The 26,761-nt window shown below is 38.5% G+C and overlaps 1 protein-coding gene across 1 annotated transcript; it reads right to left on the bottom strand.

Moving 5' to 3' along the window:
• Positions 1–12,983: 12,983 nt before the first annotated feature.
• On the bottom strand, positions 12,984–13,978 carry LOC110866627. The gene is made up of 3 exons (XM_022115769.1): positions 13,498–13,978; positions 13,301–13,413; positions 12,984–13,184 (listed from the first exon to the last, which is right to left on the bottom strand). Exons 1-3 carry the CDS (start codon positions 13,976–13,978, stop codon positions 12,984–12,986), a joined length of 795 nt encoding a protein of 264 aa, XP_021971461.1.
• Between the last annotated feature and the right edge of the window lie 12,783 nt (positions 13,979–26,761).

Below are 26,761 nucleotides of genomic sequence, written 5' to 3'. Positions count from 1 at the left end.
TCTAACAAGATTAAACAAAATAACAAGACACGGACCCAAAAAGTGTGCATATATCTAGCGGAAGCGCTTGGTATAATAAAGCATGGACACGTGCTCGCTCCATATCTCCAATTCGCCTAAAGTGGAGTTTTACCTACATTAACAACCAAATTTTAAAAGGTTAGTTATCACACTAGTTAAATCATAATTCTTTCGTTTTAACTCCATCCATACAAGAACTTTCATTCTTTTACGCATACGACTACCCAAGTAATTGGGTTGGGCATAAACACTCTCATAGAGAGTTAAGCATACACATTCGACCCGTTTAATTGGGTTTGGCATAAACACTCTCATAGAGAGTTAAGCATACACATTCGACCCGTTTAATTGGGTTTGGCATAGACACTCTCATAGAGAGTTAAGCATACACATTCGACCCGTTTAATTGGGTTTATTGCTTTCAACATAAATCTTTCCTTTCCATCCGTATAACGGATTAAACTTCAAGCATTTGTCATAGCATTCATGACCACCCGTTCAAAACGGGTAGTAGCTTATTCTTACTCGACTTGTTCAACTAAAACTTTTCGACTTGCATAGCTTATCATTACATCCATAACAACCAAATCCGCAAGGGATTTGCTAGTTACTTACTAATCACCATAACATTTTGACAATAGTTAATTAAGATGTTATAACAAAATTCTAAGTAAGGTTTATTTGTATGTAACGAACATACATAGCTTTCCATACCCGGTTCGACTAAAAGTACCGGGTATGATGCATTAACTTTCGTATCATAATCATTTCTCAACATCCGCTTATGACGGATCTAACTTTACTTTCAACAAATCGGATATCTCAACGCTCACGGTTCCAACATAACAATTTAATACATTAGAGATTATTATTCATATGACAACATAAAAAAAAACATAAAGTGTACACTAACGTACCTCGATCTTGTGAACCTTCCGATTTCCTAGTATTGGAACCTTCCTCCTTCACGCCTATAATTACACATTCATTCGTTTATTTAGTACACCAACATTTCATTCATTCATCTTTCAAATCATATACATTATTCTTTTAAGCATTTCATCGAACACTTGGTGTTCATCATAATTACAAGCATTACAACATCACCATACACCAAGATTTCACATATCTATAATCACATTGATCATCCTTTTCATATCACAAATTCATAAAATGGGTTTTTACTAAATTCCTTCAAATAACCTAGAATCAAACATGATTCTTGTTCTAGAAGGTAACCCTAACTCAGATTTCTCAAATTTAGACACAAAAATTCGAGATTGGGTCGAGCCCCTTATCCTACAAATCATCAAATTCAGAAAATTAAACTTACCACTAACAAATTAGGGTTAGATTTTCGTAAGGAGGGTTCATGCACCGGATTATCTTATGTATTTGGCTTTGATTCTTGATTTCTTGAAGCTAGGGTTTCACCTTTCTTTTGCCTGCTCTCTTTCTCGAACGACCAGAACCCAAAAATGGGTGTTTGGTTTTAATTTTTGTTTATTAACTAAAACATTTAGTTTATTACTTACACATTGAACCCTTCCACTTAGAAAAAGTGTTCAACTTAGGCTTTCCCAATACTAACTTATCATTTTTGTCATAATTCATTACTATGTTGAATTATTTGTTTATTTTTACCTATTATTAAACTAAACAAGTTTTGGGGTGTTACAATGTAAACCTAGAGAAGTCATCAACAATAACCAAGCAATATCTCTTCTTTTTGAGACTCATGACTTGCACTGGGCCAAACAAATCCATGTGCAGCATTTGCAAACACTGGGTTGTTTTCGACTCTTCAATGGACTTGAAAGAGCTTTTATGTTGTTTTCCTTTTAAACAGGAAACACAGTGTTCAGGACATGAAAACATTTTTTGTGGTAAGCCTCTCACTAAGACATTTTTTGAAATTTCATTGATTGTCTTGAGATTTGTGTGTCCCAGTCTTTGGTGCCATAGCTCTGTCTCTTTGTTAGAGGCAGCTGAGAACAGACAGGCATCAGCTCTGGGACACTCTCTTGACATATCAACAACATAAACATTGCCACTTCTTTAAGCAACAAGTTTTGTGTTTCCTGATTTTATTATTGCTTCAATCTTTTCAACCATTTCTGGTCCAACAATCTTACAACACTCCTTTGTGAAGAATGTCCCATACCCCTTGTCACTCATTTGTGAGACACTCAGGAGGTTGAATTTCAGATTGTCTATCAGATTGACATTTTCAAATTTTACATTTCCAGACTGAACTGTACCAGATCCCAGAACTTTCCCTTTACTATTATTCCCAAAGGATATATCACCCCCTCCATGGATTTTGAAATCTTTGAGTAGGGCTTTACATCATGTCATGTGCCTGGAGCCTCCACTGTCTACATACCAAAGACTATCTAAGCATGCAGAAGCTCCCTGCACATGAAGTAAAAGGATTAGTTCATTAAGGTTTCCAAAGCCAATAAGGCTTTGGATGGAGTCTTAACAGTGTCTGGGCTGATGACAGATGCATGGACAATGGTTAGCTCAAGGGTTTGAACATTTTTGAGAATGTTTTTCTCTAACCACTGTTGGGGGTCTTGACCAATCATCTGTTGATAACCAAAAGGATACCTGTTCACTTTGGGTTTAGAGGGCTTTTTGTAAGTCTCATAAACATGTGGGATCCTCTGGTATGATGGTTGTACCTTACCTCATTTGAATTGATTGGCAGGGGGTGCATTAGTCACTTAACATCTCTTTGAACAGATGTTTGGTTCAGCTGTTTTGTGACAGCTGTTTGGACTGGGATGAACAGTGGTTGTTTCTTGGTGAACTTAACAGATGATGCTGATGAACTTAAGAATGTTTTTGCAGTGTACTCTTTCTTCTTTTCATCAAAGTTTTTGAGATACACACATTCCTTAGTTTTGTGGTTATTTTTACCACAGATGGTGCAGCTTTCAGCAGAAACAATAACATTTGTTTTGTTTAGATCATGTGCTTTAAGATGAAAACAGTCTTTTGTTAGATGATTCTTCTTTTCACAAAAATCACAAAACAGGTTTTTAATCTTTTCTCTTTTCTTCCTTTTCTCAGATTCCTTTGCAACAGAGTTTTGAACCTCTGTTGGGATATCTTTGATAGGAATGATTCTTGCTTTTGGAGCTTTTACACCATCAGTGGTTGTGAAATCCATTGGTTTGAAGTTTTCCAGGATATCACACTCATCAGACCATGTGGTTTTAAATTGGTATTTCTCAATTTCCTCAAAAGTTGAGGATCCCACAGATCTTTCCAGAGTAATTTTGTTACCAAGTTTGTCGGTTATTTTAACCTCTTGACCATTTTTGTTGGTTGGTATTATCTCAGTTAAACCAGCTTGTTTTTCAGCAGTGTTTACAAGTTCATCATATTTTCTATGTCCTATTCCAAACTTGACATTGCTTTCAAGCTGTTTTGCAAGCATAACCTCATACCCATTACAAGACTCCACCCATCTTTCACAGGTGATCTGGGTAGACTCCAACTCCTTTTTGCAAACTTGGTATTTTTCTGCCATAGTTTGGAGTTGAGTTTTGGTTATACTCTGCTCTTCTTTTAAACTGCTGGTCTCTTTATCTTTTTCAGCCAATTTGTTTCTAAGTTCTTTTAATGACTTTTCAAATTTGACTTCATCAGATAAGATTTTATTCCTAAGGTTTTCATTTACCTCTTTGATGTTAGCAAATGCAATAATACATTTGTCTGAACACAGTTTTTCAAGAACTTGAGGTAATACCTTAGCAGCAGCCATCATGGCACAGTCACATTGATGATCACCTTCTTCATCAGCTCTAACTTCTTCCTCAACAGCTTTCTTCTTTTCTTCTTCCTTTTTGTCTTCTTTGGACCAGGGGTTAGACAGTGGTTCAAGCAGGGTTTCTGAATTTTCTCCCAGTAGTAGTTCACCAGTAACTGCAGTAACCACTGCTTCAGCAACTTCATCCACTGTTTCAGCACTTAGCTGTTCACCTTCAGTTTCAACCCCTTCTGGTATTGACTCTAATGCCATCAAACAAAATTCATCATCAAAAGTATCATTAGAAGCATAGAGAGCAAAATTTTCATCACCAAGTTCATCAGGCATGCTGCTCCAATCAACAAAGCCTTGTGTGAAAAAGCTTTGCTGATCTGGTTGTGTCACTATTGGAGCAGCTTGTTGAGGTGCAACAGGTTGCACTTGTGCCTGAGGAACAGAGGCCTGAACATACTGAATTTGTGGAACAGTGGTTTGAACATAATGCACAGGCACAGTGGTTGCAGCATAATGAGCAGTGTTAACATGTGCTGCAGGGGCATATTGGGTATAGTGCACAGTGTTTTGTTGTTGTGGTCTAGGGTTTGAGCCAGGGTGAGTGATTATTGGACCAGTGGTTTGACTACTACATTCCTTAGCAAAATGACCTAGCCTATTACACTTGTAACACTTGATTTTTGACTTATCCAACCCCACCCTTAAATTCCCATGAAGCCCTGAGAATTTTCTCCCTGTTCTTTTGTAGAATTTGCTTGTTCTAACACTAAGCAAAGCCAATTGATGCAAAATGTCCATATCTTCTAAGTCAGTGGGATCAAAATGTTGCAAATCATTTAGTTCAAAGCATAAGTTATCTGACATCTGGTTTTCAGTATTTGCAGTGAAAGCATAATTTGCAGAGTGAGAATCAGAGTTGTTAAAATTTCCACCAGCAGTTATGTCAATAAAATGATCATAACTCTGATCCTTACTGCTGCTACCAGATTCATCCTGACCAAATAGAGTTGTGCTGCCAAATGAATAGTCATCGGCAACTTTTCCAGACTCTTGCAACTTCCTTTTCTGGTTTAACTCCCTTTCATAGGTCAGGAGTCTACCATGGAGTTGGGTCAGGGTCAGATCTTTGAACTCAGCTGAATTCCTGGTGACAAAAGCAATTGTGTCCCATTTTTCGGGCAATGATCTAAGGAACCTGCTATTTTGAGTTGCATTTGGAAATGTAACTTTAACAAGCCTTAGTTCACTGATGAGACAACTGAAACGTTCAAATTGTTGGGTTAGTGACTCCCCTTTGATGTGACAAAATGTTTTATACTGCTAATTTAGAATTTCCCTGTTGTTTTCAATAACCTCTTCTGTTCCCCCAAATTGTTCCTTCAATGCATCCCACAATTCTTTGGCACTGTTACAATGTAACAGCCCAGCATAGATTCCGTTGGGTAGTGTAGAGGCTATGATGCTAAATGCATTGGCATCAAGTTCGAACTTCTGAAAATCAGATTCAGTATAATTTTCAGTTGGTTTAGGAATGAACTTCTTGGTGTCCTCAGCACTTGGCACCATAGGAACATGAGGACCGAAAACAACAGACCTCCAACATCCAGTGTTCTGTTAAGCAAGGATGTGACACATCCTTCTCTCCCAGATGTTGTATTCATTTCTTTTAAGCATAGGAGGTTTAAAAAGCGAGCCAATGTTATTCTTATCATCTTGAGACTGTGACGACATCCTGGTTGTTTTACAGGCACTGATTAATCAACTTTATCGGTGATTAAACCTTGCTCTGTTTTTCAACAAGACGAACAAACTATCAGTATCAACTATTTCGAGCTGAACTATTTACGTCAAAATGATTGTTAAATCAAATTTGACTGTCCAAGCTCTGATACCAATTGTTAGGATCTGAGTTTGGATTGATTGTGATTTGTGTTTGAATTAAGATGGAATTATGAGTGAGTTGTGCAGCGGAAATTAAATGGAAGCAAACTTTTCACAATCAAACAGAAGAAATGCTTTCAATCATACATTTTCAACACAGAATCAAATGATTAAATTTATTTCAAACTTTGATTACAATGCATGTATGATTCGCAAACTCCCCCTCAGCCCGAGCTCAGTATTTGTTCGTGCAGGAAGAAGATGGTGAATGAGCTAAATAGAACAGTACAGAGTACTGTTCTATTTATAGGCACTAGCAAACTACCGAGCATCTAAGCTGACGTCACCATGAAAGTGACATCTAACCTCCTAACAAACTCTTAACAACTGACCTATACAAACACTGCTATGCTAACTACTGATGTTACAATTTATTACATAAAGTAAACATAAATTGCTGCTGCATCCTTCCACTGCTGTGAACCCAGCAGTACTTGTCATGATCAGCAGTGCTTGAAACAAGGCAGTAGATTGAGCAGTAGAGCGTTAGTTCTTCAACAGACTTTAACTTGATCAGCAGTTGTAGGTCAGCATTTTGCATGATCAGCGGATAGAAGGTCAGCAATTGTTGAAACCACTTTCAAGGGGAGAGACTTGCAACCAAACATCTGCTTATTCTGGATCCACTGCTCTGATCCAGTTTTGGCTTTCATTATCTGTTCCTTTGGTAGGGTTCAATCCCAACAGTAAGACACATAGTTAAAAATATAAATTATTTTTAACACAAAAAAAAACATATACAAAAGATAGTGACTTGTACTTGTGCGATACAAGTCTAGTGACTAACGTTAAGGAAACACGTATAGGTCACGGCGTTAACTAAGCAAATCCGGTGAAGTTTACGACGCAAGGAACGCAAAGTTGTGAGTTCATGCTCCCCCTTTTCCTTTAACTGTTTTTGGTTTTATAAACTTCGGGGGTGAAATACATGTTACAAATGTTACAATGTTTACAAATAGTACGATGGGTACGAAAACATTCAAGTGAAACATTCTAGATCATGTCCCGAATAGGGTACCATAAGCACCATTAATCAACGTATACATTCAGACCGCGGAACAAAAGGTTAGATCTAATGGGTTTCAGGCAACCCCACTCTTGGCCTACTTCTACCAATGAGTGCTTCTGTGTCTCAGTCAAAGTCGACAAAAATGCCTAGGTTTGGTGGCTTCCTATATCGTGACATATGTTAGTGGCCTTGCAAACCACTAGCGATCTCACGCATTCAATCAATCATAGTACTCAGTTACAGTTACGTTTTACAAGTTTCATTCAAACATTCATACATTCTACCAGTTTCGTACTATGTTTTCATTCAAGTATTTAAACGTTCAAAACAATCACTACATGAATTCACACCAACATTATGTTGACGTTTTTCCAAAACTCACATGTATTTCAGGTAACTAAAGGTGGATGTGCGCGCGGTCTTACTCATGCTTGTGGATGTCGTCTATGTTTATCTTTAAATAAAGTTGTAAACTTTTAAGACAAGTTTTATGCTATCTCGTGATGTAAACGCTAAACTTATGTTTTCAAATTATGAAATGTTTGGTATTTGAAATCATTTTTTCGAGCATGTATTATGTTTACCTTTCGTATGCAATGAGAACCTTTCATGATCACACCTCGTGCTTCCGCCGCAGAAAGGGGTGTGGCAATTATGGATGGTATGAGGTAATGGTATTGTATTATGGATGTTAGGAGGTAATGGTAGTGTATTATGGATGGTATGATAGATGAAAGTGAAAGTGTATTCAAAGTAGTGTACCAAAACACCTTATTTCATGTTGATACATATAGATGCACATGTGCATTTATAATATTGGTATTGTAAAAAGTATTTTATTACACATGGAGGTGTAAATGAAAGTGCAATCGTCTAATATGAGATTAATGAATTACGGAATTTGTCAAAGAAATGAAAAAAATGCACATGTGCATGTTTGTGTATTATGGATGGAATGATAGATAAAAGAGAAAGTAGTGTACCAACGCACCTTATTTCATGTTGATACATATAGATGCACATGTGCACTTCTTATTTTGTTAACGTAAAAAGTAGTGTATTACACGTGGTAGTGTAAATGAAAGTGCAATTGTTTAATATTTGCAATGAATTACAGAATTTGTCAAAGAAATGATACAAATGCACATGTGCATGTATAACTGTGACTCGATTTTTTTTTTGAAAATTTTTTTATTATAAACGAAATATAGCGATTTTTCCATAAAAAAATAGTAAAAAAAAAATTGGGTGTTTTTTAGATTTTTTAGGTATTACTGTTTCTGTTCACACTAGTTCTCGCGGTTCTCGCAATAACGGGTGGTTCCTAACGGATCCTTCCCCTAGATATATATATATATATATATATATATATATATATATATATATATATATATATATATGAACGGGATCAGAAGAAAACGCCCAAAAGTGTGAGAACGGTTAGAACGCATCCTAGCTCAACACGTGGCGCGGGACATGATCAGGGTACGAGGGTTTTTTTTTGTCTTTTCAATCTTCTTTTATTTTTCCAACGCTGTATAATATTTTCTGGCGTCTAATATTTTTTTGGCGTTAATTGTATTTATTAAACTTTTTGGCGTTGAATTAATTGTTTTTGTGTCACATAGATAATTTTTTGGCGTTATAGCGTATTCTGGTCAGTTTTTTTGGCGTTTTTGTGGCGTTTTATATAATAATTCACTACGAGTCATTTATATTTTCATAAGTTAACAATAAGACCAAATGTTTTTTTTTTTGGCGTTTAGTGAATTTTTTGGGGTTTAATACATTTGACAAGTTGCTTTGCCAGCACCCATTCTCACAGTTTTCACACTACTAGCGTTTTGGTGTTTGTAGTTTTTGGCGTTTTATATAATAATGTATTTAATTTGTAGAGAATTAGATAACAAAACAACAGATAACTTTATAACAAAACAATATAAAATGAAAAAGAAAAAAAATAAAAAATGGTAATCTAATTTTTCTTCCGAATCTTCACTGTCATCAACTCCTTCTTCTTGAATTTGTTTTGGCGTTTTGAACCTTTTAAATACCTTAGCTAGATGCCAACTTTCCTACATAAACCACGTCTTTTTCAGACGAAGCTGCTTAGTGGCATCCTGTTTTTTGGCTTGATATTCTTGTTTGATGGCATGTCATTGAAGATCAACTGTTGCTTGATGCTATTTGTAATAATGGAGTCCAAAATAGCATTTTACAGTTGTGTAGATCCCTTTATTCCATGCCTATCATCAAGAACAAAGCTCACATGATAGCATATCACTGTCATCGGTCTCTTTTTCTTGAATATTTGTCCATCTCATTCAGCAAAATATTATTGAGATAGCCCCCTCAGAAGAAGAATCCATTCAGTGAAAACTTTGCCATCTGTGGTTATTTTAACCAACATTATTTGGCGTTTTAAAGTGAGTGGTTTCTAGAGGATATGGCGTTTGTTTTTCTGGGTGTGATCAATTTCATTATGTATAGACCCCTCTCTTATAGGAGTTTTTTGGCGCGTAGTTTAGGCGGGATTTTTTATTGTAATAAATGATAGTAATAAAGTAAACGTCTTTTCAGTTACTGTTTTTGTATTTACTGTTTTGATCAGCTTTTATGAGTTTTGTAGGTGATAGACGTCCCATATTCTAAGTTTGGCGTTTTTTTAAATGGCATTATGTAGACCAAGATGACAAAATACAATAACGGAGAAAATAAAATATTAAGCAGGAAATATATTTTTTGTTATTTTTGGCGTTTTGTAAGGAATAACCTTTTTTAGTATTTTTTTGGCGTTTTGCTAATAAAGAAAGAAATATATCATTTAATTATCTTAAAAAAAATTACACAGAAGGAAAAAAAAGAGGAAAAAAAATTAAAACCTTTCGTCAGAAGGTACTTTATCCGAAAAGTATCCATCACTTGCGTCATCTTCTTCCTCGGAGTCTTTATGTGGATCTTCATCTATGTCATCAACTTCACCTTCATAGGCTTCTTATTCCTGAAGATTCTGAAACCTCCACTTGAACATGTCTTGTATTAACTCCAATTTTGAGTCCATTTCTGTGTTCGTACAAGTGGCGTTATGCAATTCTTCCATGAAACCAAGACCCTGCTTTGTCATGATGTTTTCAAGTCAGTAGACTTCCTGCTCTCCGCTATCGTATATAACGGTCACCATGTCTGTTTCATCATCAAAACGCCATTATGTCATGATAGGGTCCGGCTTCACATTTGCTTTGATTGGTCCAAATTTCCTGGTTAATGCTTTCATAAGCATATGTGTTTCATGGCATTCATTGTCTAGAGCGATGCCAAGGGATAAGATACCCCTCTGTACCTCTTCTTCCATCTTCAAAATTGCCCTGACCGTCTTAACATACACCCTCCTTCTGTTGTCAAAACGGAGGACGAATCGCCTGATTGCCAGAGTGTATCTCCACGAAACGATTGTTGCCATTTTTGGCGTTTTTGGTTAAGTTGGCATTTTTTGTTAAGTTGGCGTTTTTGGTTAAAGATGTTCTTTATAGAAATGGATAGATTTAAGTGATTATGGAAGCTATGTTTTACCTCGTTTATATAATGATGTTTTTGGGGCGTAATTTAGGAGGGAATTTCTTCTAATAAATGTTAATAACTGAAATTCAGTTACTGTGTTGTTTCATCTTTCTGTAATATCCAACGCGTTTTATCACTAATTTTTGGCGTTTTGTTTTAATGGGTTTTTTTTTTTTTTTTTTTTTTGAATGGCGTGTTATCATTTGATGGTGTTTTGAATATGAGCGGTAAAAGACCCTTTTACCCTTAATGAAGCGCGTCCCACATAATAAAATTGATGTTATTTACGAAAACGCCACCGCGCAATCTAGTCCATGGATTGTTTTGATCGGACGACCCATAAGCGTTCTCACCGTTCTCACACTTTTCACCGTTTTCTCTAAATCCTGACCCTATATATATATGTATATATATATATATATGTATATATGTATCTAAAAAAATTATGTATGTTTTTTTAGAAAAATCTTAAAGGGCCTAAATTTATGAACCAAAAAAGTTTTCGGGTCTGTTCAGAATTTTCGATTTCTGATCTTGTGGCCCAATTTATCAATTTGCCTGGATTTTATGTATGGAGATTTGCGAATATTATAAACTAAGATGTAGTACCCGCCGTGTTGTGGCCGGTACTACAATTTGTTGATCCGATGAAGCGCGGGTTGAAGCGGCATTCAAAATTCTATTCTATTCTATATATTAAGCAACATGTTTTTCATCTTAAGAACACATACTTTTCTCAACCCATTTTAGATTTTTCCAATCTACTACATGACCTAATCCGCCATTTTGAACCGACGCTGTGAAAGAAATCGTCATTGCTAGGAAACTGCATTATTACTATAAACATGAAAATTAACCAAGAGTATTTACTTTTCTTTTGGAATATACTTAAATGAAGCATCAAGTGTCAAGATCATTGATTTTTTTAATTACTTAGATTCACCAAGAACATTGACTTTTTTAATTACATAAATGAAGCATCAGGCGTCAAGATCTGTTTTAGCACTCACCAAACAGTTTAATAGAATTCAATATGGTTGGGAATTTGTTTAAAGATATCATGATACAATTTAGTTGAGAGTTACTATGATATTAAACTTTTAATCACCAAATCAAAGTTAACAACTTGTAGACCAGTTTGTGTTTCAAAACTCATTATTTTTTTTTAAATATAAACTTCATTAACACAAACGATCTCTAGATCCCCAAGACGAGGACCTAGAAGACCACATTACATCAAGTCACAATTACACCATTCTTCCTAATTACATTTTTCCTTTTTATTCCTATTGTTATACCATAAAAAACCATAAGTCTTCACATCCGAAATGACCTCATCAATCCTTGTGATCTTGTTATTAAAAATACGGTCATTTCGGGCCTTCCAAATTCGCCAGAAACCAATAATCATCAGACCGTGAACCATGTTTCTTGTAACCGTACGAAGCCGCATACTTTTATAAATATTCGTGAGATCGTGTAAGTCACAAACTTAAAACATCGGGAACTTACACCAATTCGCAATAAACTGCCAAAGAACATTTGAAAATATGCACCCTGTAAATAATGATCTGCCGTCTCTGTGTTATCTTCGCAAAAGACACATAAATTGTTGTTGACATGTATGTTTCTCTTGATCAAAGCCTCTTTAGTTGGAAGTCTTTCCAATCTCGGTCTCCACATAAAAACATTGCACTTTAGGGGGATCCAATTGCACCAATCGAAAATAGCCGTCGTTTGAGTCACCTCATTAGCCGTGAACCAAGCTTTAAGATTCGCCACTGTAAAATCAGAACCGGTACCATGCCACGACCATGAATCTTTCTTTTCAGAAAGCTTCACGTTCGCAAGCAAATTAAAGCAATCCGTCAATTCCAAAGTTTCGTCTAAAGATGTCAGATCATGTTTCCATCGCCAAGCAAAGCTACTGGCACCACCCACCTTCAACATTCTATCTGACCTTACATTGTTTCTCCATCTCAATGCGGTAAAGAGTAGGAAACCGCACCTTCAATGGAGTGTTGCAAACCCAAGGATCCAACCAAAAGCAGATGCTTTCACCATCACCAATGTCGACCCTAATCAAGGAATTAAAATTCACATCGGCAATCTTCGTATCTCTACCCAACCGGACTATCGAACACCAAGGACCTTTGATCCTACCATGACTCGGGTATAGCTCCCAAACTCGAGACTTAAACACCTCCTTAACCGGTTCCCAACTCGTGATCCGCGTTCATATTCCCCCTACTTTTATCCCTAAATAAACAAAAGGGATATTACCCGACTTGCACTCAAGCTCTTCGGCTCTATTATTTATCGCCTCCTCACCCACCCCAAAACCATAAAGAGTCGACTTATGAATGTTAATTCTAAGCCCCGAGCACAGATAGAATATACATAACATTCTTTTCAAATTTTTAAAGTTGAAAGTCGACCATTCCCCCAAGATCATAGCATCATCGGCATATAATGAATGATTAACCTCAAGACCTCCATTCGGTAAACGAATCCCGTCAAAAGTGCCAATATCTTTAGCCTTCCTAAATAAGCTTGAGAAAGCCTCCATCACTACAATAAATAAGAAAGGAGATAAAGGATCACCTTGGCGAATGCCTTTCTTACAATCAAACTCAAAAGTAGGCGCTCCATTAACCAAGACCGACGACATCGCTGAATTTAGAATACCCTCCACCCATAAACACCAAAGCACGCTGAATTTAGAATACCCTCCACCCATAAACACCAAAGCTCAGGAAAACCCAACTGACGAAGCATCTCAATAAGGAAACCCCAATGAACATTGTCATACGCCTTTTGAAAATATATTTTAAAAATGAACATCTCTTCCCCATTTGCTTCGCCCAAGCTATAATCACACTAATCATCATAGGACCATCAAGAATGAATCTACCCGTCAAAAATGCCGACTGATTTTCCGAGGTGATACTCCCCATTATCTTTCTTATTCTATTTGCAAATAGTCTAGAAATCACCTTACTGGTAACACCAATAAGAGTAATCGGACGGTAATCTCCTAAGCCAGACGGAGTCGAAGATTTGGGAATGAGTGTTATAAATGACGAACCCACTCCTCGGCTAATATTACCTGTGTTAAAAAACTCCTACACAATACTCATAAAATCAGCCAATAGGATGCTCCATAATTTCTTAAGGAATTTAAAATTAAAACCATCGGGCCCTGGAGCCTTGTCACTTCCACACCCAAACAATGCCTGCTTAACTTCAGTATCAGAAAAAGGAGCGACTAATGAAGCCGCTTCGTCTTCAGACAATCTCTTTAAATTATAACCTCTCAATTTTGGTCTACTCGGCATATCCTCAACGTATTTTTCCTTGAAAAAACGAAATACCTCTTTTTTGACTTTAGACGGTCTCGTTTCCCAATATCCATTAATCGTCAATCCCGGTATACTGTTAGAAGCCTTTCTTTTATTAATCAATCCATGAAAAAATTTTGTGTTATCATCCCCATCTGCCGCCCATTTGCATCTAGCTTTTTGCTGTATATCTTTGTCCAATAAATCTTGCAACTCTTTCAACCGTCTTCGAGTCTCATCCCACACCCAAAGTTCCTCTTCAGACAAATCACAGTTATCTCTAATGGCATCTATACCTTCCATTTCTTCTTTTAATAATAAAACCTCTTCCATTTCTTTTTGCTTAGTACTGTTACGCCAATTCCTAATATAGGATTGAAATAATTTAAATTTTTTACAACAAGCGTACATCAACCCTATCTAACCACGAATTAAAAAAGCGAAACGGTTTCGGCCCAAATTAGAATTTTGTGTCTTTAAGATCACCGGGCAATGATTAGGAATACCATTCGGAAGCACCCAGTACTCGGCCGAAGATCATCTACAAAATAAATCCCAACACACGAAAACTCTATCAATCCGGCTTAATTTATTACCAACGCAAAAAATGAACCTCCGACCTCTAAGAACCAATTCGTGAAGCCCCGCTTCTTCGATAAAGCCATTAAAATCTCTACTAGCCGACACATTGAAAAAAGAGTTTCTTCTTTCATTCTCGTTACGAACCGAGTTAAAATCGCCTCCCACAATCCACAACCCACAGTTACCTCGTATAATATTAACTAGATTCATCCAAAGCACTCGTTTTGTCACACCCCGAAATATCAGAGCTGGCATGACTGGACCGGTATCTTCATTGCACAGCGGAAGCAAAAAAAGCTAAGACTTCTAGGAAATGAACGCCGCTAAGTACTCGAATTCCCATGGGTTCTCCTATTCCAACCGTTCCATAGTTTTGAAAAAAAATGCCACCTGAGAAAGAACATGCGAAAAATCAACATAAAGTTGAGCGAGTTCATAGTTTGTTTGTAAAACATTTGGAATCAACCTTTTTGAATAACCGGTTTTTATAAGTTGTGGTGAAAAATTAGTAAAATCATTTTCTCGACATGTTGTATGAAAACTGTGAGTCTAGCCCACTAGAGTCTTTGTAAGCAGGACCAACCCGTCCACTTACTTGTACATAAGTTGGAAACGTTACCCAAGTTTGCAAATCCATGTAGTATGAGTTTGCGTCAAATGAATAGTAAAAAACATATGAAAGTTTTAGTGTTGTAAGTTGGTATGTAAAGCGTCTATGAACATGTTGATCATTAATGTTTCGCGAGGACATTAATATATGCGACGACATAGGAGTTACTCAACCCGCGTAGGCAATTTAAGTGTCGAACTCTCGACAATGGACACAACAGCACTCTAGTGGTCACCCCTGGACCGTGAGTGGGGATCGCCCGTACCCATTAGATCTAACCTTTGTTCCTTGGTCCTCAAAAGGATTAATGGCACCTCAGTTACAGCCTATACTCACATTCATTCCATAACTTAATCATACCTAAGTTTGACATGTATTTCCCCCCGAAAGTTGTAAACCGAAACGTTGAAAGAAAATGGGGACATGATCTCACTGAGTTGTCTCGTTTTTCGTACGCAGGCCAACCCAGTCCCGTTGTTGTAACTAGGACATTCTTGTCTCTTGTCATGAAAATCATGCACGTTTCGAAAATACGCAATTGTTTTGTAAAACCGGTATGTTTAGTATAAATCGTTCGTGAACCATTTGAGTTCCTTGAAATCCATTCGTAACATGGTTTAGACATATGAGTTTTCGTTTATCAAAAAATTGTTTACCTTTGCAAAACTTGCATGTCTTTCCATCCCCGAAAACATTTGTAAAAACATAAAACTAGGAAAAAGTGGGGGTTATGAACTCACCTGGATATTCCTGTGCAAAGCTAGCTTAACGTGATTCCGTGATGTCATTCCAAGAATGTGAGCTAGCTAGCGTACAACTATAGCATCCCTACGAAGGAATACTTATGAGTTTTCTAAATAAACGTTGCTAAACTACGTATCCGAGCTCTACCGAATCGTTAACTCAACGATTCTATTAAGGTGTTATCATGATTTAGAATAACCATTCTATGGTTAATTGATCCCGTTTACAATCGGGATAAAACTAAGTTTCGAGATCGACTTAGTTTTCGAGTGATTTTGGATATATATATATATATATATATATATATATATATATATATATATATATATATATATATATATATATATATATATATATATATGAGAACGCTAAATATCACGAGAACCGTGAGAACGAATGAAAAAACCACGAGAACTTGGTCAAAAACAATTCAAATTCAAAATTTCTTTTTACACTTATCATTATTATTCGAATACAATGTTAGAAATTAAATTTACAAGTTTAAATTTTCGTGAATTCGTAAATAAAGAAAATTTACACATGTGGAAGTTTGCCATTTACACATGTGTAAATTTGTTATATTTACACTTGTGTAAAAAATCTAGTAAGAGTGATTTTGAGAGGATAAATGAATTACTTGATGTTGTAAATTCATTTTTGATGTTGTATTTTTATTACAATGAGGTTTGTATTAAAAAAATCGGTTTTGATTGTTTTTTCATTCGTTCTCACGGTTCTCGCAATATTTAGCGTTCTCAAGATAACCCTCCCCTATATATATATATATATATATATATATATATATATATATATATATATATATATATATATATATATATATATATATATATATATATATATATGTATATATATATATATATGGGAGGGTTTAAATGAGAACGCTAAATATTTGTGAGAACCGTGAGAACAAATGAAAAAACCATAAGAACTTGGTCAAAAACAATTCAAATTCAAAAATTTTTTCTACACTTATCATTATTATTCGAATACAATGTTAGAAATTCAATTTACAAGTTTAAATTTACGTGAATTCGTAAATAAAGAAAATTTACACATGTGTAAGTTTGCCATTTACACATGTGTAAATCTGCTATATTTACACATGTGTAAAAAATCTAAAAAGAATGATTTTGAAATGAGAAATGAATTATTTGATTTATAAATTCTTGTTTTGATGTTGTATCTTAATTACAATGAGGTTTGTATAAAAAAATTGGTTTTGATTGGTTTTTTTCATTCGTTCTCACGGTTCTCGCAATATTTAGCGTTCTCAAGATAACCCTCCCCTATATATATATATATATATATATATATATATATAGAGTAGGGTTTAAATGAGAACGCTAAATATTGTGAAAACCGTGAGAACAAATGAAAAAAATCACAAGAACTTGGTCAAAAACAATTCAAATTCAAAAATTTTTTCTACACTTATCATTATTACTCGAATACCATGTAAGAAATTCAATTTACACGTTTAAATTTACGTGAATTCGTAAATAAAGAAAATTTACACATGTGTAAGTTTGCCATTTACACCTGTGTAAATCTGTTATATTTACACATGTGTAAAAAATCTAAAAAGAGTGATTTTGAAATGAGAAATGAATTATTTGATGTTGTAAATTCTTTTTTTGATGTTGTATCTTAATTACAATGAGTTTTGTATTAAAAAAATGGTTTTGATTGGTTTTTTCATTCGTTCTCACGGTTCTCGCAATATTTAGCGTTCTCAAGATAACCCTCCCCTATATATATATATATATATATCCATAAATATAAAATACATTTACATAGCCGTGCTAGTTGTCGCGAATAGAAATATGTAGATAAGATCGTACGTATTCGAGATGTCGTATGTGATGCGGTAACCTACTATTGTAGTTTTCGTAGGATGGAAATTAATAAATAAATATATGTACATATATATATAAATATATATATATATATATATATATATATATATATATATATATATATATATATATTTGAAAACTAGATGTTTGAAACGAATATAAACAAATATATTCACTTTGTAAGAATTCGAATTCTAGGCGATGGAAAGAAATATAAATAATCATATTGATATTATATAATTTCCAAATATTAAATGCTAGAAAAGTGAATCCCGAATTCCGACATTTGGAATAAATATAACATTATATTCATTGTGTAGAAGTATTCGGAAATATCGGTGTTCGGAATAAAATAAATAATTATATTTATTTGTAAAAGTGTATCGGGTTTCGATGTTTCTAAACGTTGAAAATAAATATAATAATTTATATTTATTATATAGAAATCCTCGAGTTTTATTAAGTAGTAATTCAAGTTTGGTGGAACGTTATAACTTTGATTTTGAAATTCGTAAAACGTCATCAAAATAAACATATCTATATATTTATTTTATAATAAAACCTCGGATTTTCAACAAGTGTCGTTTTTAGAATATTACATTTCGTGTTTCGGGTTTTTGACGAAAATCGGACAGAGTTTCCTCTGTTTCTAGAATAACCTCGACATCCAAAGTGTCGATATTTTAGTCAAAACGCAACAATTTTTAGCAACAATTCAAGCAATTTATATCAAATTTTTGCCAAAGCGTCGTAATATATAATAAATCTTGTAACATGCGCCCAAGATAAAACAAAATAACTAAGGTATCGGTCAAGCTCGATTCACGTAGTCTAAACATCTAAAAACTATATCGATCTGAACCAAATCTCGCGTCAAAAAAAAACTTTTCCGGGTCGCGTGTTGAAGACTCAGAAACCAGTTGATACGAACTGGCCAGAGTATAGCTTCAGATGATCCGACAAGAGACCTGCAAGATCACAAGAGACAAGCACACCGTTAGCCTCGTCACAGGGAGGGGGGCCTCTCTGTGACCAAGCTCGGGCGTGAGAATAAGTATTTGTGAGGAGGAAATAAGTCAGGGAGAGAGAGAGTAGCGATTACCCCTTGCTGGAGGCTTTGGCGGGGTATTTATAGCTTTTGGGTGTGCTGACGTGGCGAGTTAGTTAGGGTCGGACCAGTCGCTATCATGACGGTTATGGAGGTGGGGCCTAGTTAGTTACAACGGACCATCGTAGTGTCCGGTTCGTTTCGTGGTGCAAGGCCCGGTCCGATCTGTTTGTAGCAATGATTCGGTCCGGTTAGGGACGTATCCTCATCAAGTCCCCCTAGTTCGTAATGTTTATTTAGCAAAAATATCGAACTATTTGTCGAAGTGTTCTGGAGTCCACGGTCTTTTGCTTGGCGGTTGTTTAAAATTTTGAAATTGGGCGGTGATCTAAGATTGGTGACCGTCAGTCGTTTTAAATTTCCCCCGATGTGACGGTTGGTGCGCGTCAGTTATCATGACGTGTCGTCATTTGATTGGGGCTTTTGAGGCGGTTTCACATCCCTATAAAAGGGGAAAGGTGATTTCTCGATTTTACTTTTCACTTTATACTTTTAACCTTCATCTTCCTCTCTTCCTTTCTTCATCTTTGTTGGCGAGAAAAAATCGATCCGCTTATTCAGGTTAGTAAGTTCTTTTTTCTGTTATGGCGAATAAAAGCAATCTTTCTGGTTGCTTTAACGTCTTGAATCAAAAGGGGTTAGACTGGTATGTGGAGAGTTATGCGATTCCTAAATCGCTAAACCCTATTCTTCCGAAAAAAGATACGCCTATCTATCCTTTCGTCCCGGGGAAGATTGGGATTTATACCCGTTTTTTCGACTACTGTAACTGTCGTCTGCCTCTGACGAAGTTCTTGGTTGAGGTTTTACTTTTTCATGAGGTACACTTGACTCAGGTGAATCCTTTTGGCCTTGCCAAGATCAGTCACTTTGAGTTGGCTTGTCGTAGCTTAGGGTCCGAGCCGGATTTGGATGTGTTCCGGGCCTTCTACAAGTTGAACCGGTCCGGAAATTGGTATACTTTTGAAGTTAGGGACAAGAGTTCTTGTTGCTATACATGGATCACCACGAGTATAAAAGACTGGAAGGATCACTTTTTTCTAGTTGACGACCGGTGCGTTCCGGAATTCATGGTGTGGAGGATAAAAAAGTCGAAACTCCCGCCTCCTCTTCCTGAAGATTTTTCGTATAACGAGAAGCTGTACGCCGATTTGATAAAAGAGGCCGGACGTATACAGAAATATCCGGAACACATCCTCGTCATGGGTCGGATCAGTACGATGTGGGCCGAACCGGAGTGGTATCCTACCCTTCGGTGGAACAAAGAGGGTTAGTTGTATGGAGTCTCTTGTATATTTATGTGCTACTTATTTATCTTCGAACCCCCCCCCCCTTTTTTTTTTGTTGGGTTGGTAGATATTACTTATCATTTGTCTTCTTGTGCAGTTATGGGTTTGAAGGAGGCGCTACGGTTGAAGTCCTTCGATTCGAAAGAGCTGGATGTTCGTGCTACCAAGACTCCGAAGGGTGATACCCCGTATTTGCAGCTTGTGCAACAGAATCTTTATCCAATTCGTGAGCCGGAGGCTCCTGGTGGTCAAGGTGTTTCTGGTTCGGCCCCTATTGTGTCGCCAGTTGCTCAGATTCAGGCGACGTTACGGCGGATGATGCTGGGGGTCGGAAAGCTGGTTCGTCGATGACGAAGGGTTCCGGTTCTAAAATTATTATCGAGGATGAGGGGGTCCATCTTTCTGTCGGAGATACCGAGACGCATGCTAGTGGTGAGAAAGGAGGTAATGATCGGAACGAAGATGAGGACGTCGGGAGGATGGTGAAGATGGAGGTGAACAACCTCAGATTGTTTTGAAGAGAAAACGGGCTGCTCCCACTAAAACTGACCCAAAGGCCAGGCAGCCGAAAAGGACGAAGGCAGATTTTAAAACAATTACACTCGACGATGACGATCAAGTTACCGAATTCTCTACCGCTGGAGGTGTATTAGAAAACTTGGATGCTCATCTCCATAAGGGCCGCACCCCACGGGATCATCCGCTGCAAACTCCTGTGAGCCCATTGTCCTTTGGTAAGGGTGGTGTTAAGGTTGTTACGGACTTGCGCACGTCCGATCCCAAGAAAATCGTGCCTTCTCCTTCGGGTAAGTTTACTACGGGAGTTGCATCTAATGTGTCTAGGCCAAGCTCTTCGCCGTTTGATGGTGGGGACAGTGCTTCTTCCTCCCCTCTTTAGTATGACACAGAGGCTGTGTTCTTGTCTCGGGAATTAGGTTCGGGTGATTTTGAAGGTGCGGATGCGGCTCATGCTTTGGAGAAGTATGTGCCGGAATGGTCGCTGGTGAATAAAGACAGGATCGTGGATGCCCTTTCGGCCAAGATGTCTTTGTTTCATTTAGGAACTCCTGCAGAACATTCCCATTACCGCAAGATGAGTGGACCGGAGCTTGGAAATACCTTGATGCTGAATCAAGCTCAGTCGAACTCTCTGGTGGTGGAGACGTACAAACGTTGGGTTGAGTCGGAGTCATTGTGCCACAAGCTTAAACGCGAGATTGCTCATTTGAAAGGCGAGGGTGATGTTCGATCTAAAACGAAACAGGAGCTAGTGTCCCTGCGATCCCAAGTTGACCGACTGAAAGGGCAGGTATCGGAAGCCAAAGAAGTTACCAAGTCTTCTCAAGCTTCGGCCGCTGCAGCCCATGAAGCTCGTGACAAAGCTCTTCAAGATTTGGAGACTTCTAAGTCGAAATTTGCTGATTTGGAGAAAAAATTAACCGGTGTAGAGATGAAGCATGCCGCCGAGCTGAAGGAGATGCAGACATCTCATGATCAACTTCTGGCTGATTACCATCGCTTGGTTGATGGCATGTTTACAATCTTCTCGTCTTCCCCTTTTTTTTATATTATTATTATTGATCCTTTGGAGCATCGTCTCTTTGCAGCTAAAGACGAAATAGAGAGATCTCGTGACAGGGAGATCGAGTCGCATAAGACAACGATTGATGAAGCAAGAGGGATGTTGATTCGGTGCGAGCGTGATATGATTGAGGCATACGCGCAATTATCGGAGCTCAAACTCACTAAGCAATGGTTTTTGACCGAGGGGGTTGCATGGGTTGTGAAGTTGGTGCATCAAAGCCCTGAATTGGAGAAGGTGGTTGCTGACCTGGTCAACAGTGTCAACGCGGTTGGGGCGAATGAAGGGATAAAACAGGGTTTTAAGGCTGCGCAGGATCTGGTTGGTTCTGCGGAAGAGGTTCCGGGTTATGATGCCGGAGCTCAGAGTGCCCTGGACGCTGCGGTGAAAGCTTTTGATGAGCTTAATATCTCCGTTCTTGACAAGGTAGCTGATTTGATAGACGAGCCCCTACCGGTTATTCAACAAAGAAGCAAACTTCCCATTGTTGGGGATGATGATAATATAGTTCAAGTTTAATGTTTTTTCTTTGTAATCGTACAATGTGTTCCGTTAGTATGCTTCGCTTGAAACAGTTTTAATTGCACAACGAATATGCATGACTATTTTTGTGTTAAGTCATTTTATTTTAGCTTAGTTACTTAGCATTCGGTTTGCGTCCAAACCTTTGCCGTATACTTTAACTTGGCGATCGCACCGAATGAAGGTGCTTCACCTGCTTAATAGATTTTAATTCTCTTTTGAACTATTTAAGCCTTCTCGATCAGCGCGAGGCATGGGTCATGGCCCGTTCGTGCACATTTAGGAATTTTGTTCGAACTTATACATATGCTATCTTTATGTTTATAAAGATATAGATCGCTTTATTCACTGGTTCGGGGAAAAAAACATCCCGATTACAAAGGAAATAAAAGGTTATCGGGGTAATACCCTCCCGATTTACATATTGAAATCTGGAAATACTAAAAACGTAAATTAGCGATCTTCTTCAGCCGTAGCTGGTTGTTTACATGAAGCACTTTTTTAAGTGTACCCCATTCCATGTTCGAGGCACTGGGGTTCCGTCGAGCTTCTCTAGCACATACGAGCCCTTCTCACTGGCTTCCTTGACTCGGTATGGCCCTTCCCACTTTGGGGTTAGTTTGCCGGGGGTTTCGGTGCGACTTGCGTCGTTGTTTCGGAGCACATAATCTCCGACGTTGAACTTGTAGATTTTAGCCCGAGCATTGTAATACTTTTCGATTTTCTTCTTATACCGAGCCTCTTTGATTGTCGCTATGCTTCGGCGTTCCTCCAGCAGGTCAAGGTTGGACCGGAGTTCACGTTCGTTTTCTTCCCAATTCTTGCACCTTTGATTTGGGAGCCTGATCTCGGCCGGAATCACTGCTTCGGTACCGTAAGTCAAGCTGAACGGTGTTTCACCGTTGCTAGTCTTGTGCAGTGTTCGGTGTGCCCATAGGACGTTTGGCAATTCGTCCGCCCAACCTTTTCCCTCCTGACCTAGCCTTCTTTTTATGCCGTCGACGATGCGCCGATTGATCTGTTCAACCTGCCCGTTGCCTTGGGGTGGGCAACCGAGGAAAAAACTTGGTTGATTTTTAACCTTTCACACCATCGCTTGAAGGGACTTTCTGCAAACTGTTTTGCATTGTCGCTTATGATGTAGAGCGGTAGACCGAATCGGCACACTATTTGCTCCCAGAAGAATCGTGTCACATTATAGCCGGAGATGGTTGTAAACGGACGAGCTTCTACCCACTTGGTGAAATAATCCACCGCGACCAACAGATATTGTGCGCTTCCGCTTGATCTCGGAAAAGGTCCGACGATATCAACTCCCCATTTTTTAAAAGGCCATGCGGCGGTTACTGGTATCATTTCATTTTTAGCTCGGAGGCTGGTTGGTGCGTGCCTTTGACATTCGTCACATTGCTGGAGCTCTTTTACGGCGCTTTCATGCATCCCGGGCCAGTAGTACCCTGCGTTTTTTATCTTTGTTACGATCATTTTGGGTCCGGCGTGGATACCACAGATGCCATAGTGTATTTCCCGTATGATGTAACTAGCTTGCTCCGGATCCAGACACTTTAGCAATGGTCCGAGAAAGGTCTTTCGGTACAATCCTCCTTCCTGCATCTGATACTGGAGGGAGTTGATCTGGATCTTCCTTGCCTCCGCTTTGTCGGTTGGCAGAACGTCATGCACCAAATAATTAATTATCGGCGTCATCCATGTTTTCGGTGGAGCTTCGACTTGCATTACTTGCGGAGCTGCGATTGACGGTGTAGCTAAAACTTCCACTCTTACTTCTTTGGCTAGGTGGCTGAATGATACCGATGCCAATTTGCTCAACGCGTCCGCTTTTTTGTTTTTGCTACGGGGGATATGCTCGACCCTACATGCTTCGAACAAAGCCATTGCCTGCCTTACTTGTTCGAGATACTCGATCATGTTTGCTTCCCTCGCCTCGTATTCTCCATTTACCTGATTTGCTACGAGCAGCGAGTCTACATGGGCTATAACATTCTTTGCTCCGACTGTGACAACTCGGACTTTAGACCTATCTTGTGTAACGTATGTGAACGTGTTATGATTACGAGCTTTGATTTAATTGAATGTTATGTTACTATGTGCTACGTGTATTGAGTATTTAATATGTTGTTTATTAATGAAATCGAATCGCACAACACACTCGGCCCAAGGGCAGCCCAAGCGGATGGGCCGGCCCATTCCCATACGCGCACAAAAATTAAACACCTTAGGGACTTGATTGTTTCTCATTGTTACAAAATATCTTAACACACACTAAACCCTAGCTAATCCCTCTCTCTCACGCAACCGGACGGCATAAACAAGAATCGGATCACCTTTTGTAATCGGTTAGTGTTTAATCGTTTTGCTTAATTGAATGATTTCTGAATCGCATGTTTAGTTGGCTAGGGATATGTTTGATTAAGTTTTGTTCGATCGGCCGGACTTGTTGGATCGGCCGGACGTGAATGTTGTTAGAACCGGATGTTAATTTCATGATCGTAATGATGTTGATGTTCTTGTTAAATCGGATACGGTATAGATCAATCAATTCGTGAGATAACCGGCCGAACATGTTTGACGATCGGCCGGACTTAATTGTTAATCGATCGGATAGTGTTAGGGTTATAAATCGGATATACTTGTGTAATTGGATGGTTAACTTGATTAATTGGTTTGCGAATAGGTTAGATTGTTGATAATTCGGATATGCTCAATTAGGGTTCTTGATAAACATGTGAATTATGCTGGTTTGATCTTGTTGGTGTTAGCTAAATTGTTGGAATTGTGTTAATTGATAAAACGATAAGTATGGAAACCATTAGTGGAAACCGATTGCATGAATTCCGACCGCACAACTGAACTGATCGCACAAGGTATGCTGTTCACACGAGTCCCAATCCGGACGGATTGTTAATCCGGACGAACTGACCTATCACACGAATTCCGATCCGGACGAACTGTCAATCCGGACGGATTGCAAACCGGACGAATTGTCCATCCGCATGAACTAAACTGCTGATCCGCACGAACCGAGCTATCCATCCGGACAGGATGTTGAATCGGGCGGATTGACTCTCGCACGGATTGTCAATCCGGATGGACTGACCATTCGCACGAACCAACTGCCCGCACGAAAGGTCCAATCTGGATGAACTGCCATCCGCACGAACAGACCATCCGCACGAGCTGACAGTCCGCACGGATTGTCACTCGCACGAACTGTCCACCCGGACGGACGACTAAACCGTACGGATAGCCACTCGCACGAAACGCCACACGCATGATTGATTTGTTTGGGCCATGAATGACTTATGCTTGCAACTTGTTACCTCTGTGTAAACCCTACGTGCTATACGTGAATCGAACCTGACTTGAATAAATGCATGATAGGACGTGATTGACCATTACTTGCTACCTGTTCACTTGTGTATCTGCCGAGCAAACCAAGGTGAGTTCACACAGCCAAGGCATGGGATTCCCGGGTTGGGAATTGGGTTGGATATGTTATTGTTTACAGAGTTACTCGTACTTACGCATATACCAGACTATAGACCATCGTCCTCAGAATAGTCAGGACACGTTACGTAAAGCCTACGTAACCCAGTATATTTGCCATATGTCTCCCGGGTCGGGAAGGACACGTTACGTAAAGCCTACGTAACCCAATACCATTCACTGGCTTCCAGGTCGGAAGGCCACGCTGCGTAAAGCCTACGTAGCCCCCACGCGTACCACTGTCCTCGGGGAAGGGCACGTCACGTAAAGCCTACGTGACCCCGTACGTTTTCCTGTTCTCGGTAAAGAAGAACACTTGGTCGGGAGGTTAGTCTAGTAAGTACCGTTAATGAGAAGCCCTCATTAGCCAGGATAAACATGGGAAGCCCCCACTAGCGATACTTATGCACTATATTATGAACTTACTTCCTGTGAACTCGCTCAACTAGTTTGTTGATTATTTGCTGCATGCCTTGCAGGACCTTAGGTATACTTGGAGCTTGCACCAGAGGAGAGGCGGGTCGTTGTGGACAAGAACTCGTGAATGCTTATTAAACACTTTTACATTCACACATTGATACTTATGATTTGGGGTTTTACATTTAATGCTTCCGCTACTTAAACAGTGTTTGGTTTTGAACATCAATTATGTCTTTGAATATTATTAAATGCTATGTTTGATATAATTGGTGGCTTGATCCTGGTCAGTCACGCCTCCAAGCGGTGGTACTCCGCAGTGTGGGATTTTGGGGGTGTGACAGATTGGTATCAGAGCCATTGGTTATAGAGAACTTGGTTTTAATATGGGAAAACGTTTTTATTAAAACCGGACTATAACCAGAACAGTGCTCTCAACGATCCACAACGACGCTTCACTCCACGTGCAAGACTCGACATTCTAGGTAATAAGGTTTATATTTATTGCCTGTTTGCTAGAACTGCTTAGAACATTGCTCGCATTATGCTTAGATACACATGCCTTTGTTATATGAGAACGCTTATATGCCTACACTTTTCTGTCATCGCCCTACTCGCGAACAATTCTTACGTATGCTACCTTTTTACAATGAAGATCATGTCTGGACGAGTTAACATGACACAAGCCCAGCTAGAGGCTCTCATTGCTACGGCAGTTGCAGCCGCTCAAGCAGGTCAACCCGCTCAGCAACAACCTGTGTGTACCTTCAAGAATTTCATGGACTGTCGTCCAAACACCTTCAGCGGCACGGAAGGAGCAGTGGGACTACTCCACTGGTTCGAGAAGCTAGAATCAGTCTTTGAAATGTGCGAGTGCC

This window comes from Helianthus annuus, chromosome 7, assembly GCF_002127325.2.
Source record: "Helianthus annuus cultivar XRQ/B chromosome 7, HanXRQr2.0-SUNRISE, whole genome shotgun sequence".
NCBI lineage: Eukaryota > Viridiplantae > Streptophyta > Magnoliopsida > Asterales > Asteraceae > Helianthus > Helianthus annuus.
This window is presented reverse-complemented; position numbering and strand designations above follow the sequence as displayed.

Bases quoted from the DNA above. Each gene is read 5' to 3' on its own strand.
- LOC110866627 (XM_022115769.1), bottom strand. From the start codon at position 13,978: ATGGAAGAGGTTTTATTATTAAAAGAAGAAATGGAAGGTATAGATGCC. The intron at 13,414-13,497 runs GTTTTAATTTTA...TTTTTAACACAG, and splicing joins CAAGGCTCCAGGGCCCGATG to GTAATATTAGCCGAGGAGTG. The intron at 13,185-13,300 runs GTGATTTCTAGA...TATGATGATTAG, and splicing joins TTATTGGTGTTACCAGTAAG to TGTGATTATAGCTTGGGCGA.